Source organism: Pholis gunnellus, assembly GCF_910591455.1.
Source record: "Pholis gunnellus genome assembly, chromosome: 6".
Classification (NCBI taxonomy): domain Eukaryota; kingdom Metazoa; phylum Chordata; class Actinopteri; order Perciformes; family Pholidae; genus Pholis; species Pholis gunnellus.
In genome coordinates, this window is record NC_136532.1 from 18,431,715 (window position 1) to 18,448,713 (window position 16,999).

General features: G+C 44.4%; 3 protein-coding genes across 4 annotated transcripts in view; 1 reads left to right on the forward strand and 2 right to left on the reverse strand.

Moving 5' to 3' along the window:
- The first annotated feature begins 342 nt into the window (after positions 1–342).
- klhl22 (kelch-like family member 22) lies at positions 343–5,937 on the forward strand. Of its 2 annotated transcripts, none has more exons than XM_079160534.1 (7): positions 343–1,086; positions 1,529–1,694; positions 1,783–2,106; positions 2,278–2,687; positions 3,252–3,444; positions 3,614–3,847; positions 4,135–5,937. In XM_079160534.1, the coding sequence occupies exons 1-7, from the start codon at positions 866–868 to the stop codon at positions 4,468–4,470; spliced, it is 1,884 nt and encodes a 627-aa protein (XP_079016660.1). In that variant the 5' UTR covers positions 343–865; the 3' UTR covers positions 4,471–5,937. The 2 variants fall into 2 exon arrangements, with proteins under 2 accessions (XP_079016660.1, XP_079016661.1); XM_079160535.1 differs by having other exon boundaries at positions 1,783–2,094.
- Positions 5,938–10,920: 4,983 nt separating this feature from the next.
- On the reverse strand, positions 10,921–13,412 carry tbx16 (T-box transcription factor 16; the record flags this gene model as incomplete). The annotated part of the gene is given in 9 exon segments (XM_079161855.1): positions 10,921–11,035; positions 11,037–11,351; positions 11,434–11,647; positions 11,738–11,826; positions 11,985–12,055; positions 12,137–12,283; positions 12,492–12,656; positions 13,073–13,175; positions 13,261–13,412. Coding segments are annotated over 9 exon segments (1,338 nt in total). The 5' UTR covers positions 13,380–13,412.
- Positions 13,413–15,748: 2,336 nt separating this feature from the next.
- The window catches only part of cabin1 (calcineurin binding protein 1), a gene marked incomplete at its 3' end in the record, with an annotated part of 34,035 nt that continues 32,784 nt past the window's right edge, over positions 15,749–16,999 (reverse strand). The window contains exons 40-41 of the mRNA XM_079160755.1: positions 16,920–16,970; positions 15,749–15,760 (exon numbers count right to left, since the gene is read on the reverse strand). Coding sequence (XP_079016881.1) covers positions 15,749–15,760; positions 16,920–16,970 — 63 coding nt within the window. The remainder of the gene's footprint in view (positions 15,761–16,919; positions 16,971–16,999) is intronic.

A 16,999-nucleotide genomic window follows, 5' to 3' on the forward strand; every position in this document is an offset into this window, starting at 1 on the left:
ATGGAGTGTGACAGAACCGGTTAGAAATGGCCTTCGATACATTTGAGAAGGGAACAGCATCCTCTTGTGTACAGAAAGAGTCACAGTATCTATTTGTTTAACTAAATACGTATTCCATCAATATGAACAATCAGACACTAAAACAACGATGAATATAATGGCTAATTCTACACACTAAATACACCTTATCATGTTAAAAGACGCATTGAAAATGTCATATTATTGCCTGCAGTGTGACAGACGTCTCTGATTGGCTCTTGCTTTGAAAGTGGGCGGGACAAAACAACAGCAACGACCAATACTCTGACACCAAAAAAGTAAACAGACTTGTTTTGATCTGTCAAGAAATCAGACGACAGTGCTAGTCATACCACAACGTAGTAGTTAGTGTTACTGTGACCAAACTGTCCATGTAAATCGGTCGGTTTTGGACGAACACGAAGGTATCTTCGTGACGTCGCTTTGTTCCCGTTAAGTGTCTTATCTTGTTGTTTTATAGCGCGTTACCTGAGCTAGCAGGCTAACCAGCTGATAGCTGACTAGCATGTTCTTCACCGTGTAAACAAACTTAACATTAGCCGACAGCGTAGTGGCAGCTAGCAGTATAGGTCGACGGAAGGGCGTTTGCATGCACCTATTCCACGTCTTTTGATGTGCTCCGTAGATTAAGCTATGGCGTGAAGCGCGTGCATAACGTGTTAATAGATCAGCAACGTTACACTTGACAAGCAGTGACATCTCAAGCAACCGTAACGTCAACCACCCGTCTTAAGCCCTTTCGTTTCTCTTGAATTCACACCAGCTATGTGGAGCAACACTTAGAATGGTGTTCGCACTGGACAGATAATGAAGCCTGAACAGCAGCATGGCTGAGAAAGGAAAGCCGAGTCCGATGGGAGGGCGCGCGGGCTCATCGGGCCGCCCGAGCCGACAGACCTACAACAGTTCAGCCCACTTCCGCAGCCTGCTGGACGGCCTGCTGGACCTCAGACAGAGTGGCATCCTGTTTGATGTGGTGCTGCTGGTGGAGGGTCAACCCATCCAAGCCCACCGTATACTTCTGGCAGCCTCCTGCGATTATTTTAGGTAAAGCTCACAGCTGGTTGATTTTTCATTAGTGTCTTTATTTGTGTCCTTGTGTCAGCAAGAAGATGCAACCCTTACTTGAGTTGCCACCTTTGCAGATATCATCCCTTTGCAGAGAAGCTTTTATTGGTGTGCTTTGTACCAGCAGGGAATTACAACTGAGACTCAATATAGAAACAATAGAAACAATATTTAGTTGAAAGCATATGAAAGTTTTGTGATGGGTACAGAAACAATCGTTCAGGTAAATGCTTGGCTTAACATATGCCTTTTCTTTTGGTAATTTGTGTAAGAGAAAGATCGGTGGATATCATGCAGCAAAAGTAAATGGCAGAATTGAAACAGGTGTCATTGTGGCCATGTGGTATGCATGTCATCATCACTGGGCCGCCAGGTTACCCAACCATAAGCCATTTAACAACATGTCACTGTTCTCCACTAGGGGAATGTTTGCTGGAGGCCTTCGCGAGACACAGCAGAAGGAGATCCCGATTCATGGAGTGTCTTACATGGCCATGAAGAAAATACTTGACTACATTTACACGTCAGAGATTGAGTTAGACCTGGAGTGTGTGCAGGAAGTCCTGACCGCTGCCACGCTAGTACAGGTAAATTATTTCTTGTTCAGTTGCTAGATCCCGTTTTTCATTGTTGTGTTTTCTTCAGCTGATCTTTGTCCTTTTGTGTTTTTCAAAGCTTGAGATCGTCATCAGCTTTTGCTGTGATTTCCTTTTCTCCTGGCTGGACGAGAGCAACATTTTAGAGGTCCATAATCTAGCTGATCTTTACGGACTGCAGCAACTCAATGCCAGGATCCACTCCTACATCCTCGAGAACATCCAGACTTTGTCTCGCACTGATGTGTACCGACAACTCCCCCAGGACGAAGTCTTCAGCGCGCTGAGCAGCGAAGAGCTTCAGGTGAACACCGAGAACGAGGTGTACGAGGCGGCTCTTCACTACCACTTCAGTCCTATGCAGGTGGAAACTGACCAGGTGTACTTGCAGGTCAGTCCCAAGGTGTGTCTTCATTTTGTACTCATCTCTTCATCTCCATCAGATACACACTATATAGCAGGTATATAAATGCCTGCTTAGTTTTACTTTACTTTAGTTTTACTCACACTTTATCGAAGCTTTATCAGCCTGAATTGCAATCAACTCATTTTTTCAAATCTTTTTGACTCAAAGGACAATCTCAAGATGCTTGACGCCGTGCGTTTCTGCCTGATTGACAAACAAGTGTTGCAGAGGCTGTATGGCAGACTGAACCAGTGTCCACTTAAGGACTCGGTTTCAGCCGCCTTGCGGTACCACGAGCAGGAGATCTGGCAGCCCGTCCTGCAAAGTCCTCTCACCCAGCCACGGTCCACCTTCCACTGCATATTGGGCTTTGGGGGGATGTTCACCTCCAACTCCCCCACAGACAACAAGCATTTGTTTCAGGTGTTCCATCCGAGCTGGGGGGAGTGGAGGACTCTCACTGCAGCCAACACCCCCCGGATGTCCAACCAGGGCATTGCTGTGCTCAACAACTTTGTTTATCTAATCGGAGGAGACAAGAACACCAGTGGGTTTCGTGCAGAGATGCGCTGCTGGAGGTGAGATCCCCATCCCGTTAATTCAGTTTAAAAGAGTGCGGACCTGAACTGTTGATGGATTTAATCGATTATCGATTAATCTGTTTATTAGAGCTGGAATGATCAGTTAAAAATTAATCCACAACTATTTTCTTTTTTTTACAATTAACATAAACATTTGACGTTTTGCTTCTTTAAGAAAAGAATGTGACCAAAATAGAGCAGAAAGTTTAACAGTTGAAAAATACGCCCGTGGTTTTTCGTGTACAAACTGTTCTGGCATCAGTGTGTCTTAACTACAGCAACCATATCTTTGGCATTTCTGAACTGCCGTCACTTGTTACATATCGTTGACATATTTGCAGATACAGGTGTGTTTGCAATAAGCTAATATTAGCTAATCGGCAAACCCACCTGATTTGTTGATCGGACTCTCGTCTGTAGAATGTCAGACAATAGTTTAGCTTTGATTAGCTGTTCAAAATCCAAAGAAAGTCAGTTTACACAGATATAAAACAGAGAAAAGAAGATTTGATCAACTGTAACCTGGTTGAATTTTGAAAGTCATATTTTTCCCCTCAACAGATACGACCCTCGTCACAACAGCTGGTGCTCCATCCAGCCCCTGCAGCAGCAGCATGCTGACCACTGTGTTTGTGTGATGGGCGGCCATATTTATGCCATTGGAGGACGGGACTACAGCAATGAACTGGAGTCAGTGGAGCGCTACGACCCACACACCAACAAGTGGGAATTTGTATCACCCCTGAAAAGAGAGGTACGAGAATAGTTAAAAGATGAAAACAATGCATGTCATACTGCTACCATCCACATGATGGCGCTACATACCCACCGAAGTAGTGATACTGATGCTTTACTGTTATATACCAGGTGTTCACCTTAACCTAGAACTTCCTTTAATGCTGGTGGTCTAACTTTCCTTCCAGGTTTACGCCCACGCTGGAACAGTGTTGGATGGGAAAATGTATATAACATGCGGACGCAGAGGAATGGCGTACCTGAGAGAGACCTACTGTTTTGACCCTGTGGCCGATCATTGGACATCCTGTGCTGAGGGGCCGGTGGAGCGAGCGTGGCACGGCATGACTGCCGTTAACGGGCGCGTTTATGTTATTGGAGGAAGCAACGATGAGCGCGGGTATCGGCGTGACGTCCTGAAGGTACAACGCTACAAGTTATCAGTGTTTATTGTTGCACAATGAAGACAGTGTTTACACTAGTAAACAATAGTCTCATCGTCATTCAGTTTAACATTTTAATTTTAATTATTACACACCCCATCTCTCACTCCTCTCTGTCTTACAAATTGAAATGAATAAATATTCTATAGTCTATTAAGTGTTATTTTACCTCCTGATGAAGACAGTTGTGAGCCTTCTGACAGGTTGATATTGTTTGGACAGCACTTAAATTGAGGGTAAGTTGTTTCCTGTTTTTCTTTCCTCAGGTGTCATGCTTTAGCCCCGAAGCCAACTCTTGGTCTTTACTGGCCCCCCTCCCTCTTGGCCATGGAGAACCCGGCATTGCTGTGCTGGACGGTCGCATCTACGTCCTGGGAGGACGCTCTCATGACAAAGGCAACAGGATGAAATACGTTCACGTGTACAACACCGACGCAGACGAGTGGGAGAGTGAGACGGAGTTTAAGGAGCGTGTCTCTGGCATGGCAGCCTGCGTGGTGCTCATGTCCCCTGCTGTGATCGCCCAGGCCAGGAGCTGGGAGCAGCGCACAAAGGCTTCATGGGAAGATGTGGACATCTCGGAGGACTCCAGTGAGGACTGAAGCAGCTGTGTTGAACTTAATGTCTGAACTGAATGTCTGTCTGATCACTGGGGACTGTCGTGCACTTTTCTAACACAGCATGTTGAAGTACCTGGAGGATATTGTTTTGGCAGCATCGTGTCCTCCTCCGCACATTGATCACTTTGAGTGCCTCCGAACCAAAGTGTCGTTCAGGACCGTTGCACCCTTTTTTGTTACTTTTCAAATATCTTCTTAGATAATCATAACCCTGCACATGAATCCATGCTGAAATGCTACTGTTCCCTCATTATTACATGTCACTGCTGCTGCATTGTTTATCATAGAGAGAACCTCTTTATCTTTAAGTGACATAAAGCAGTGTAGACCACTGGCTATGCAATAGCACTCTCAGTGACCAACGTTTGACGGAGGATCTTCTAAAATAGGATTAAGACTTTTGAGGTATACATTACAGTCATTTAGCAGACGCTTTTATCCAAAGCGACTTACGATTCAGATTCTATCACGTAGGCACAGCTACGGGAGCAATTTTGGGGTTTAGTGTCTTGCTCAAAGAGCTGGGGATCGAACCGCTGGTCCTCTGATTGGCCCTGCTCTCCACTGAGCCACAGTCGCTTAGCCACAGTCGATATACAGGCAGTGGTTACCTTTTAGCTTAATTGTTAATGTATGGGAATTAAAGACCATTGTTGACTTGTTTAATATAATTTAGTTATTGTCTTCAGTTATTGCCTGGAACTGGAATATGAGTTATCCTCACAGCCCTTGCACACTTTTGTTGCATTTCTTTTCAAAATGATGGAGTGGGTGGAGTTAGGGTCAGACCCGAAGGGGATGTTCAACTTTTAATGACATTTTAACATTGTGCCTTGTTTTTGTGGTCACATGCTCAGCATACACTTCACTTGTGCTGTGAAGTGTATGTTTTATGTGTCAGTGTATTCTGCAGATACACACAGTATGAACATTTGGTATTGTACCTCTGACATCACAATTTGTTTTAAAAACCATTGAAATGATTTGTGTTAGTACCTGAATGATGAGGCGTTGGCGCTGCAGGTTGTAGACCTCACCAGCTCACAATAAGCTGCCACGTCTGTATATGATTTATGAATGTCAAGTCTTGATTTTTTTTTGCGAGGAAAACCAAACCACTATTGTCATATTTGTTGTGTCCTTTCACTGATCTTCCATACTGTGTAACTTATTTCATGATTGAATTCAAAGGTCACGATGAGGAGTGGTTTTTAAATAGTTCTATCTGATAAATGTAGCAAATTTGCTCCATGCTTCTGCTGGAGGCTTCAGTTCATTGCTGTTCATTATAAACATTTAATAAGCTTAATGACACACACTCCACTGTGAATCCTCTACTTCTCTGTCATTGAACATTTTTAAAGTGTGATCTTCTTTTTCCTATAATGAGAATTACGTCTATGAATAAGCTATGTATTAGAACACACTGTCACACAAGAGACATGCAAAGATAGTTCATGACTTACATTTTGCAAACTAATAAAGATAGAAATATATTGTTTTTGTCATGTGTGTGCACGTTAGTTTGGCAGACATTTTACAACTATCTGACTCCTTTTAGTTCAACAAAATAATGAAAGGACTCTGTATATGTCCAGCAGATATTTGTACCTTGCAATTAAAACACTGTTTAGGCCTCATGTTGGGAAGTGAAATGGCAAATGCTTCATTTTGCAGATGCATAATTCTGAAACAACTCAGATTTCAGTTTGTTGTGTTGAGTTCATAAGTTTCCTTGAAAGAACTGCCATTTAAACGTCTCATCTGTTCAGAGTTCAGCAGTGTGTAGTTGTACTCACCTGTCTGAACGGCAGGTCCTCCACAATCTGCTCCAGGTTCAACTTCTCCACTCGGCCTCTGTGTCCCAATATAACCAGTCCACTCGGCCTCTCTGGTCCCGCTGCACATGTGAGCTGAATGATGCTCTACGGTAACATCAGGGGTTGACAGTCTTACACACATCACTGAAGGTAAAAAGTTCCTCAACGCACAGTTGAAGTTATTCACACGAGCATGTTAGCATTTAGCATGTTAGCTAGACTCAGCGTGCCCATTCTGTAGCCTGCAGGTCATGTGGCTGTGTCGCTTAGGTGCAAACCAGGTGATGCATTAAATCAGTCCATGGACAGATGGACCTCACCAGCAGCTTTTTTTCCCGCTGCACCATTGATTCATGTTTACTTTGTAACATGCAACTTGAAATGTAGCAAAGTACGATAGGGGAGAACAGGGTTGGTTGGCACACTTTTCCCTCTGCTGTATTTCTCTGACAGAATTCATGTTAGAATATTATAACCAGCACCAAATGAAATGGTAAGGTCTCAGCTATAAATCATTTTTTCATGTTTACTACATTTTGGTGATTCGTGATTGAAGTCATGTTGAGCCCTTGTTATGGGGTTTGTTGGCACAACAATCAAAAGTCCTGATAAGTCTTAAGAGTTTTCGAGTATGATAAAGCCCTCAAAAGTGTGATTACACACGTGACATAATAAGCAATTTCAATAGGGCCTTCGCGGCTCGACGTTGTCGGTGCTCGGACCCTAATAAGGCAACCTATAGACACATTTTAACATTTAGTTCAAACAATAACCAGAAAATATGAACATTTAACAGTATATCTGCCCTTTTTTTAAAAACAAAACGAGATTATTAATCAATCCATCAATAGGAATGTACAATCATTTTTGCCATGGACCATTCAAAAATATGAATAGTTAATGAACAATATAAATACTGTTTTTAATCTTACAAAACACAACAAAATGCAAAGGAACAGTTACACTAATGGACAAGTGCCAACAAATCCCAAAGTTAGTGTGCCAACCAACCTCAAATTTGATCCAACTTTCTGATGATATTATGTTCGCCAGCTACCATCACTCATCCAAGACTTTAAAATCTTGTTTCAAAACATAGCTGAACCCTCTGTCTAAGAAGTAACACACTTCCAATACCTCTAACACAGTTTTATAATGTCTTTAGCCCACAGACCACCTTTTTAAAATGTAAAATGTTATTTGTTACTTCCACCCCTGCTATGGCACTAGTTGGGTTCAGAACTTGTGTTTTCCCTTTTTATGAAAGTTCATGTTGCTGTAATAGAAGATCTCCACTGATGACTGTCTCTTGTTTGACCCGTCAGTGGTGGTTGCTGCCTCGTGTCCTTTATTCCGCCCAGTCTCTACTAGTTCCTCTCCATTTGGCCCTCCACTCCATCAGCTTTATGAAGGCTGACTTTCCTCTCCGAGGCTGTTTCCTCTACATCTGTTACCCCCCGCCAGCCCTAAGTGAGTGCCCCCACCCCCTCCCCCTCCCTCCTCTGTTTCACACTGTCGTGCCAGCCCCCACCAAGTTGTCTGGTGGGATGTGCTGACACCAGCACTGGACATCCAGGATCAACAATCTGCTGCGTTTATGCGTCTTTTCTTTCTAAAGCTGCAGTACCACCCGGGGGATACTTAAGACATATGTCATGCACTTAACCACGTCAGCGGCCTTTACTGGCATCTGAGTGCAGGTCGATCTGGTGCTCTTTGCTGGACCATTATCAGAGCAATTAAAAGGCCCAAATTACCCATTGATGTGGAGCTATGCAGATTAAACCCAGTGGAGTTGTTGATGTGTGTGTCAAGGGAATCGTACAAAGTGCTTGCTTTGATTCTTGATTCTCCTGCTGTGTGGGGCAGGAGGTCCTCAGCCAGCTTGTCTGACAAAAACTCAATTGAGAACAAAGAAAGTCACCTGTAGATGGAAATCTGGACTCAAAAAGGCTCCTTTTTTCGTTTCTGGACTTCTATGAAGCAGACGCACTTTTGTCTTTAACTTGCAACACGTTTTAGGCATTTACCAAAGGCCCTGACCAACATGACCTGTTTAGTGAATGCAACACGTTTGGCATCATTAGAACACGTTATATACTGAATATACCGTTTTACTGCGATGTGAATGTTCAAATAGCATCAGCAAAACATGATCTGAAGGTAGCATTTATTCAAAAAGGACAAGATGTCCATTCTAACCTGTTGACCTCCAGAAAAGGTTCCCCAATCTACCCGTCTGTCAAACCTCTGCTCTTAGTCCTTAAAAAGATACACTCAGTTATCCAAGATATACAGGTTTTTGTTTTGTTTTGCAGCTGCTAACGGTTTGTTATATTCTTTTATCCAGAAAATACGGTTTTCCTGACAAATCTTGCCTGATAATCAAACCAAATTGCCGTTTTGTTTCTCTTCTTTCATATTTGAATATAATTAATTGAAGTCTGAGGTCTGGAGCCGGGCTGGGACAAATTCCCTCTGAAAGAATAAGATTGACAAAGGTTTCACATTGTTTTAACATCCTTGAATCAGATTACCTTCACACACAGTAGACAAGCACAATGTTATTATAATTTATTACAAACACAATGCACATTATTACAAAGGTTGTGAATAAAAGCAGTTTGCATTGTGTTAAATAGTCAGAAAACGTAATCATATCACATATCGCTTCTTATAACACTTTTGATGTGAGAGAGAAGGGTCTACTGGTACTACATTACAATTCATGAAATTAAGAATGATTATGAAATATTTGCTACGTGTTACAATAAAGATATCAATTTAAGAATCACACTGAGGTAAGACAAAAACAGTCAGTATTAATATCCTTTTTGTGTTTAAGAAGCTTGTATTTAAGGAGCTACATCTAGGATCGAGGATCTAAATTGACTTCCCTCACTTTGTTTGTTAAGAAGTATTTAAAGGGAAAGATCCAAACTTTTCAGAGGTTTATTTTCAGCTGCCCAACTAGGACATTACATTAGGTAAAGTGACAATATGTTGAAAAATGTCACATTCATGTTTCAAGCTTCATCATCAGAATATCTAAATATGTAATTGTTCATTCACAAATATTTGGGCTTTTTTTGTCTGTAAACAGATTATATGCATACACGATGTGGGGACCAATCCCTCTTATGTATTATTATGTATGAGTTAAACAATAACTTGTGGCAAATAACTCCTCAAAGCTTTGTCTTTGATGATTGTATTTCCCCAGTTCCTTGAAATACAATTTATAATTGAATTATTGGGTTTAATCAAAGAGCTGGCCTCAGGGAGATATGATCTCACAGTGACCTTCTCACCCAGCAGTACAGATCCCTGCATAGATCTCTCTTTTCTTATCCTCGTTAAAATGAGTAAATGAAAGTTGTGCAGCATATATCTGGGGGAAGTCTGAGGTTGGACTAACTGGTTCAAGAAGCCCCCAAGATAATGAATTGAGTAAAATCCACACCACACCAGAGATGTTCCTAAAGAATGCCTCACCCCCTCCCTCCCTCCCTCCCTCCTCTCCCCCGGAGTTTACAACAGTCATTAGCAGCTCACATCCACTCAGGGTGGAGGCGACGGGCCCAGCTTGTGTTTTTCAGCTGTGAAAAGGAGCCAAACAGCCCCCCATTTTCATGCTTTTTAAGGCTCATTGAGATGGAGAACGAGAGTCGTGCAATGCTTTATGATGCCGGTGGGTAAACCTCAGCAGGTGAGCCGGAGTCACAGTAATACAATGTCTTTAATGCATGCTGGGCCTGTTGAAACTACAGAGTGGCCATCGTTAGATCAACAAAGAGGAAATACAAACAAACGCCACCAGAAAATGTGATGCGTATAAGAGCTGGCCAGGTATGCAGATGTGCACCCGCAAACAAAGACACCTTCACAATACACTAATTCATTCTTGCTGCATGCAGAACACGGCTTGGATGAGAACCAACATTACAGGCAGGACATTTTAAACTTAATGGCTAGAACAACCGGTGGAAGTTATGGAGGCCTGGGCTCTGGTCACAACCAATCAGAGGGTTCGTAGTGATAACTGAGCATCACAGTTTGTTACTCTGTAAGCATAGTGAGTAAGGAAGTATTATTCATCAACTTCTGGCATCAAATGTAAACTAGGTGTCCTCTTGAAGGATGTTCTATCTTTGTTTAGATAATAGATGGAAAAGATTAAATATGTGTATTTTCACATAAACAAGGCATCAAATCACTTTAACGTTTTTTTTATTTTCAGATCACATCACAGTTTGAAGACAGACATACATTGCACACTTATGTTTTATTCTTTCTTTTTTCTTACAAAAATAATATTTAAACTTGGGAGATGAGATGAAATACAAAATAAATAGACAATTCAACAATAAACAATAATACAGCATGGCGTAGCACACTTTTGAGTCCTGCCAGTCTGAACAGAAGGCAGCGACCGGGCGTCTGCTTCCCCTTCCTCTCATCTTTCTCATCTAATGCTTGTCGCAGGCCTCTGGCCCTCAGCCTCGTCTCGGCATGCAACCTCATAGCTGTGAGCACTGGATCGGCCTTTCTGGGCAGGATGGCGTGGCAGCAGGTTAAAGTCACTCTCAGTCCGTTATCGTTGAAGATCTCTTCACCAGCAGGAGTAAGAGAACAGCGGGTACTGGCTCCACTCGGCCACGTTGCCGTGGTGATAGCCGTGGTGCACAGCTTGCGTGGCGTAGTCGGCGGTCAGGTGATGGGGGGGGGGGATACTGGGCCGGACCGGGGCCGCTCCACTGTCCAAGGGGCTGCTCGGCGCCGTATGGGCTGTAGATGTGGTGGCTGATCTTGCCGGCCTGGGACATGGTCATGTTGAGGACCCCGGTGTAGTCCTGGGGGGCAGGGAGGGGCTGGGGGCCGCAAGGCGAGGGGCCGACCTCATGTGTGCGGGGCTTTGAAGGGTCGTGATCGGGGACGGTGGCGACATCGGGGACTCTGGACTCAAAGCTGCTGCGTCCTGATCCACTGTTGCTGCTGCCGACGCTGGAAGAGGGAGAGGGAGACTTTCCATACTCGTGGAACCTGAAGAGCAAAAGGAGGGAGGGTCATTGTCTGTTCATCATGACAACATCGTGCTCTTATTTGTTGCATAACTTGTATTCACCTGTACGGCTGGTAGGAAGCTGGAGCAGGAACAAGCTGCTCTGTGTTGTACATGTCCCTGGGGTCGGCCCCCGCGGGAGATTCAGTCCTCACACTGTGCTCCCTGTCAGCAGCCCACGGGGAGTAACGCTCCTCTTTGACGCCGTCAGCCTCTTTCCTTTTGGGGAGGTCTCCATCGCCGTCGTAACCCTCATACGATGATGACCGGCAGAAATCTAAGAAGACCCACATTTGTTCGGTCAGTTTTGGAGTAAAGGACAAGGAAGTGCAAACATCAACAGCAGGAAGAGAGTCTTAAACTGTACCTGCTGGGCTGTCCTCCTCAGAGTCTCTGTTCAAAATGTCTGACATCTTGGATCGTTTCTCCAGGCAGTTTGGGTTCTTGTTTGAACGCCTGCAGAGGAACATCAGGTTTATTAAAACACTGCATTATACTCAATACAAACTGCAAAGGAAATCTGTAGACGAGCGTCCAACTGGAATTGTTGTAGGGCTCCTCCAGCTGTGGAGTCATTATCATCAGTACCTCCGTGTGACTAGCGTGACACCCACCGTTTCTTACTAGTGCCCTCATCCCGGAAACCTTTTGCAAATGGGTTGTGATCGATCTTCAGTTTTGTAATCTGTAGGTGGGCAAATCAAATCAGTAAAAATCCCAATAATGCGTGACGCCCTGCCAGCGGTTTGAAGGGAGAGAAACTGACCTTGGTGTTCTGGTACGCTGTGACCGCCGTGAAGGAAGTCTCGGGGAAGGTGAAGGTCTGGAAAACACTCCAGCGGACACTGAACAGGTCGTCCGCCTGGACGATGTGGAAGCGCGGGTGGTAGCGATGCATGGAGTGCAAAATAATCTGCAGAGAGGAAGAGGGTGATTCATTCAGGCTGTGCTTTGAGCTCCATTTTTACAAGTGTCCACTTTGCCGCTGCCAAAGCATCCAGACTTTAAGTGTTACAAGTCCACTAAGTACTTCAATTATCCAACAAGATAGCAGTGTGGATATCATTTGTATGAAATACAGAGTTCCTTTTGAGGCCCTTATTTTAAGTGCTCTTACTTACATGGCCGTGCTGGTCGAGTGTATTGTTGGTGAGCTTGAGCTTGAGGAAGGCGATGGTCTGCTTCATCCAGTGGCTCCCCGGGGCTGGAGATTCGGGGTGGAGGTAGGTCCTGCAGGGAGGCTGGGGCTCCGCTTTCCCTGCCACCTCCCATTTCTCTTTATTCCACTGTAAGACAGAGACAGATAGTCAGTCAGTCTGTCACAGAAAAAGGTGATTTACAGAAGGACATCTTCTTCCCTTCCCAGCGTGAGAGGGGGACGAGAGTGAGTGCAGGGTGACTGCTGGCCCAGTACCACCCACAGAGATAGGGGGTAGTACAGTGGGCTCCCAGCAGGCGATAGAAAAACAGGAAGAGATAGCACCCTTTGATGTACAATGTCAGGAGAGGGGGAGGGTTGGGGGTTGATAAACAGGGGATGTCTTGTCTGGAGATACTGGTAACCACTGAGGGATATCTACAGCCAAAGCCATGGCTGTGATAAGTCAAGGCTCCTTATTATTGTTGGAAAGTAAAGGGAATTTTCTCAACTGAAAATGTCTGACTTATTCATAAGTGAGGGGAAAGTAACCGACTGTCTTACCTTGTATCTGCAACCATCCTCAGGGACCATGTCAACCAGTAAGATGTATTTGGCACATGGAATAAGGCCCGACAGATTAATCTTACAGTGTGGAAACATCCTCCTGGAAAACATAGAGAGGGGCGCATGAGGGAAAAAAAGCGAGCAAGCGCAGCAACAGAAGACCTTACTTCAAACATTCGGCTTACCTGCCCGGTTTAGTGATAATCATCTCTGTTCCTATTTCGCAAAAGGTCTTCCAGAGTTCAGGGTCCTCCAGAGTCAACCTGATGTTGCCCTGGAGATAGGCATCGGGGCCAGCAGCCATGGATGAGGGAGGAGGGACGCTGAAGTTTGACTTCAAATCTAAAAGTGAATAAGAATCATCATCGCCACATGCTTCAGTAAATGTAATAGACGTCAGGATTCAGAAAAGAATGCCCAGGTAAGACAAAACCACTGAAGACTATCTATTACTAATTGAGAAGCTCGGTTTCCGTCCAACGAACATCGGTCAACACTCACCTCTGATGGACTGCATTGTTCAGGTTCAGCAGTAGCACAGGAATTGCTTGAAAGAGCTTCATGCAATGAGGGCCAATTAGCAATCCAAGTATCTGTGGTATCCAAGTGATTCTTCCGCTCTGCTCTCACTCCTTGATCTCCTTCCTCATGTGAAAAAATAAAAAGAGAAATCCAGCAGCTCAGGGAGTCAGAAGGTTTGTCAGTCTTGTTGCAGCAGATAATTCAGAGATCACGAGTCCTGCTGGGAGTGGTGACCATGACTTTTAAGGGGAGCCTGGGAGTGGGTTGGGTCAAGAGAGCCATTCCCAGGCTTTGAAGTGGCACAATGATGAGTCAGAGCCCCGCTGTGATTGGAGGGTGCTGGAAATCAAAGAGACTTAACAGAGCCTTGATACCGTCCCCACAGGAAGGGGGACGAAGGAATTGCATCTTTATTAACTGCTAAGAGACTTTAAAACCAATATGGACGGACTTCCCTGCTGCAGATCGGGGTTCGCAGCGGCACCAGAATCTGTGTAAATATCACTCACACGGACATAACTGCACACCGAAATGGCATTTAGAGTGTTTGTGCAATGTTGTAAATACCCAATTTATTAGATTCACCAAACCTGATGAAACTGCAATATAATGGAAGGTGCATTTAATTTGGTTTTGTGTGTACACTGGAGTCATTATTTTCTTTAAAAAATATTTTTCTCAAAGTAAAACCCTTATTCAAACCACATCCTTTTTATTGATCTGAAATTAGATACAAATATTTAAAAAAAAAACAATCACAAATTTCCGACATTAAATATGCGTTTTACTTTAACACAACTTTATTATAAGCTTTCTCCATAATAGAAAATTACGCAGTGGGTGTAAACCCATAATGGTGTAATGATTACGTGCACTCTTTCGGCAGGTAACTTTTACCTGGGGGCGTTCTGTGAAGCCTCTGCAGGCAGAGCTGGTGGTGGGTTGTGTATTGGGGTGTCTAGACAGGCCCATGCTCTGATAGATAATCTCATTAGGCTAGTTTCCCTGGCTAGTTTCTGCATGTGGAGAAAGCCTTGTGTATAGGCAGGCAATTAACAGCCAGTTAGCACCACAAGCCCAAGTCAGCCTTGAATGGGACAGGAGGGGTCTGAGAATAAAGACTTGCCACAACAACTCGACCATCCTCCCACCATCCACATCCAGGCAAAATCCACGCGTGTCATTCACAGGCCTGTCTCGTGCCATGTTACTGCATGCAAAGCGAATGCTAAACTGCAGGCATTAGCATAGAGGAACAAAATTAGACCACAGTACCCCCCCTTCTCGTTTCCACTGACATGAAAATTTGAATTGAGGTGACTTTCACATCTCATTCAACCTCTTTTTCTAGCACAGGCACACCACTTCCACTTCCATTTCTTATTGTATTCTCATGCCTGCGTGGTGCATACAATGCCTTCTGTAAGCTCCGCTCTCTGACACCCATTCACAAAGGATTTGTGTAACTGTATGGATAACAGTTCAAATAATAAAACCAAATGTAACGTATGATCTAGAGTTTTAAAAGCAACGTGTGCAGCATGCATTGCTCCCAGAGCTTTAACGGTATACACAGCACTCTGTTGAATCAGCAGTTAAGTGAGCACAAAGAGATATTCACTGCTTAGAAAGTCTTCCCTGTGAAAATATTGACGAGCCTCTTTAAGGCTTCTGTGCACGGTCGATGCAGAATAAAAAGGATAATAAAATTCAGCCTGTAGTGATGCACTTAAAGATGCGGAGATCTCCGTACGATCATTTACTTAAGTTGAATGTCTTGGCGCAGGACCCTTCCTTTGGCCTTGAGGAAGTGCGATGCGTTTTTATCCTCTTTATGTGAAACCAACTGTTGTCGAGGAGTTATTAATCACAGGTCCGGTGTTGCTCTCCTCACTTAGCCAGCTCTTCTCTGGGTCCTGCGCGGGGACGGGACACCCTTCCACTGTGTCACAGGGCAGAGAGGTCACACACATCTGTGAGTGTTTAGGAGGAAGACGCTATATGAGGATTACAGAGATTATGATGAGAAGCTCTCTGCACTGCAGCTCTAGCGGCGGAGTGTGTCTGAGCTGAGGTGTACATTTCAGCAGCGGCAGTGTCAATCCCATTACGCACCGGGTCTGGAGGTGACAGGTGTGACTGGTTAATGCCTCACTGCATGGCCTGGGGCACAGAGAGGCATGACAGGGAGCACTGTCTTATGTAGCAGCAAGCCTGGGGGGGGGGCGATTTGGATTGGATGACACATCAGGGAGGTCACCTGGAGAAGGCTAATAAGGACTACAAACCAAAAAAACATTGTGGAATTTGTTTAAATATACTGTATGGAATGTAGCTACTTCATATCATTTTGGAGTAACTAATGAGGGATTACAGGAGGAAACCTTTAGGACTGATCATAGATATCTTCTGTTGTGATAAACAGCCGATTCCTCCTGTTCAACTGAAGCCCCACGTCTCATACATGACTCCACTGTGGCTTTCCTTCCTGCGTCTACTCCTGGATCACCTTTGGCAGCGATGTTCCACCTCCCAGGTGTCAGTCTTTGGCCATTTGCTTTAACTGCACAGATCCCCTTGTGCTCGACAGTTAACAGCTGCCAATATACAGCCAGGGCCCGGGGATCAGACGGCTCTCCAGCAGCCCAATAAAGAGCCCCCGGAGTGGACTGACGAGAAATCTCACACCTTTCGCTCACATTAGCCATGCAGCATGCCCGTTTGATGCTTAATTGGCCACTTTGAGGGGTTTGTAGAGATAGCAGCCCCATGGCTGGAGACAACATGATGTCACAGGAGACCGAACAATATTACATGGCAGGGGAAATGCCTTTACCGGACAACAGGTCGATTGTGATTTAGCTGTAGCTGCTAAGAGATGCTGTGTTGTGATTAGAGAGGATTCATAACATCATGTTGAGTTTATGGCACTGCAGAGAACTTTAATCTATAAGTCTGCATACAAATAGCACCAAAGCTCAACAGGAAAGCAGTCAATTGAAGGTAAATTCATCACTTTGCCTTATAGTTTGCAAATATTACACAAAAAAAAAAAAAACATGCTTGCTGTGAACATGATCTGTTGCAATATCATCTCTGGCATCGCTGACTTAACTGCAGAGTGACGGTGGTGTCACATGCACCAACTAGGGGCCGGGCGGGCTCACATTTGGTCCACCACATAAGAAAACAAACCTCAAATCTAGCTTGCCTGGCAAAGGGGGCAAATGACAACTTCACAGCACTTCATAAGAAACTCCTGGAAGTTGCTAATGAAGACTAATGACTTCCCTCGTGTCGGAGACTTCACACCAGAGTGTACAAGCCCTTTGACCACAAAGTCAGTGTGGACAGCAGGGTGGTCCGCCAGCTCCTACAAGAGTCAAGAGAGCCCACAGCTCC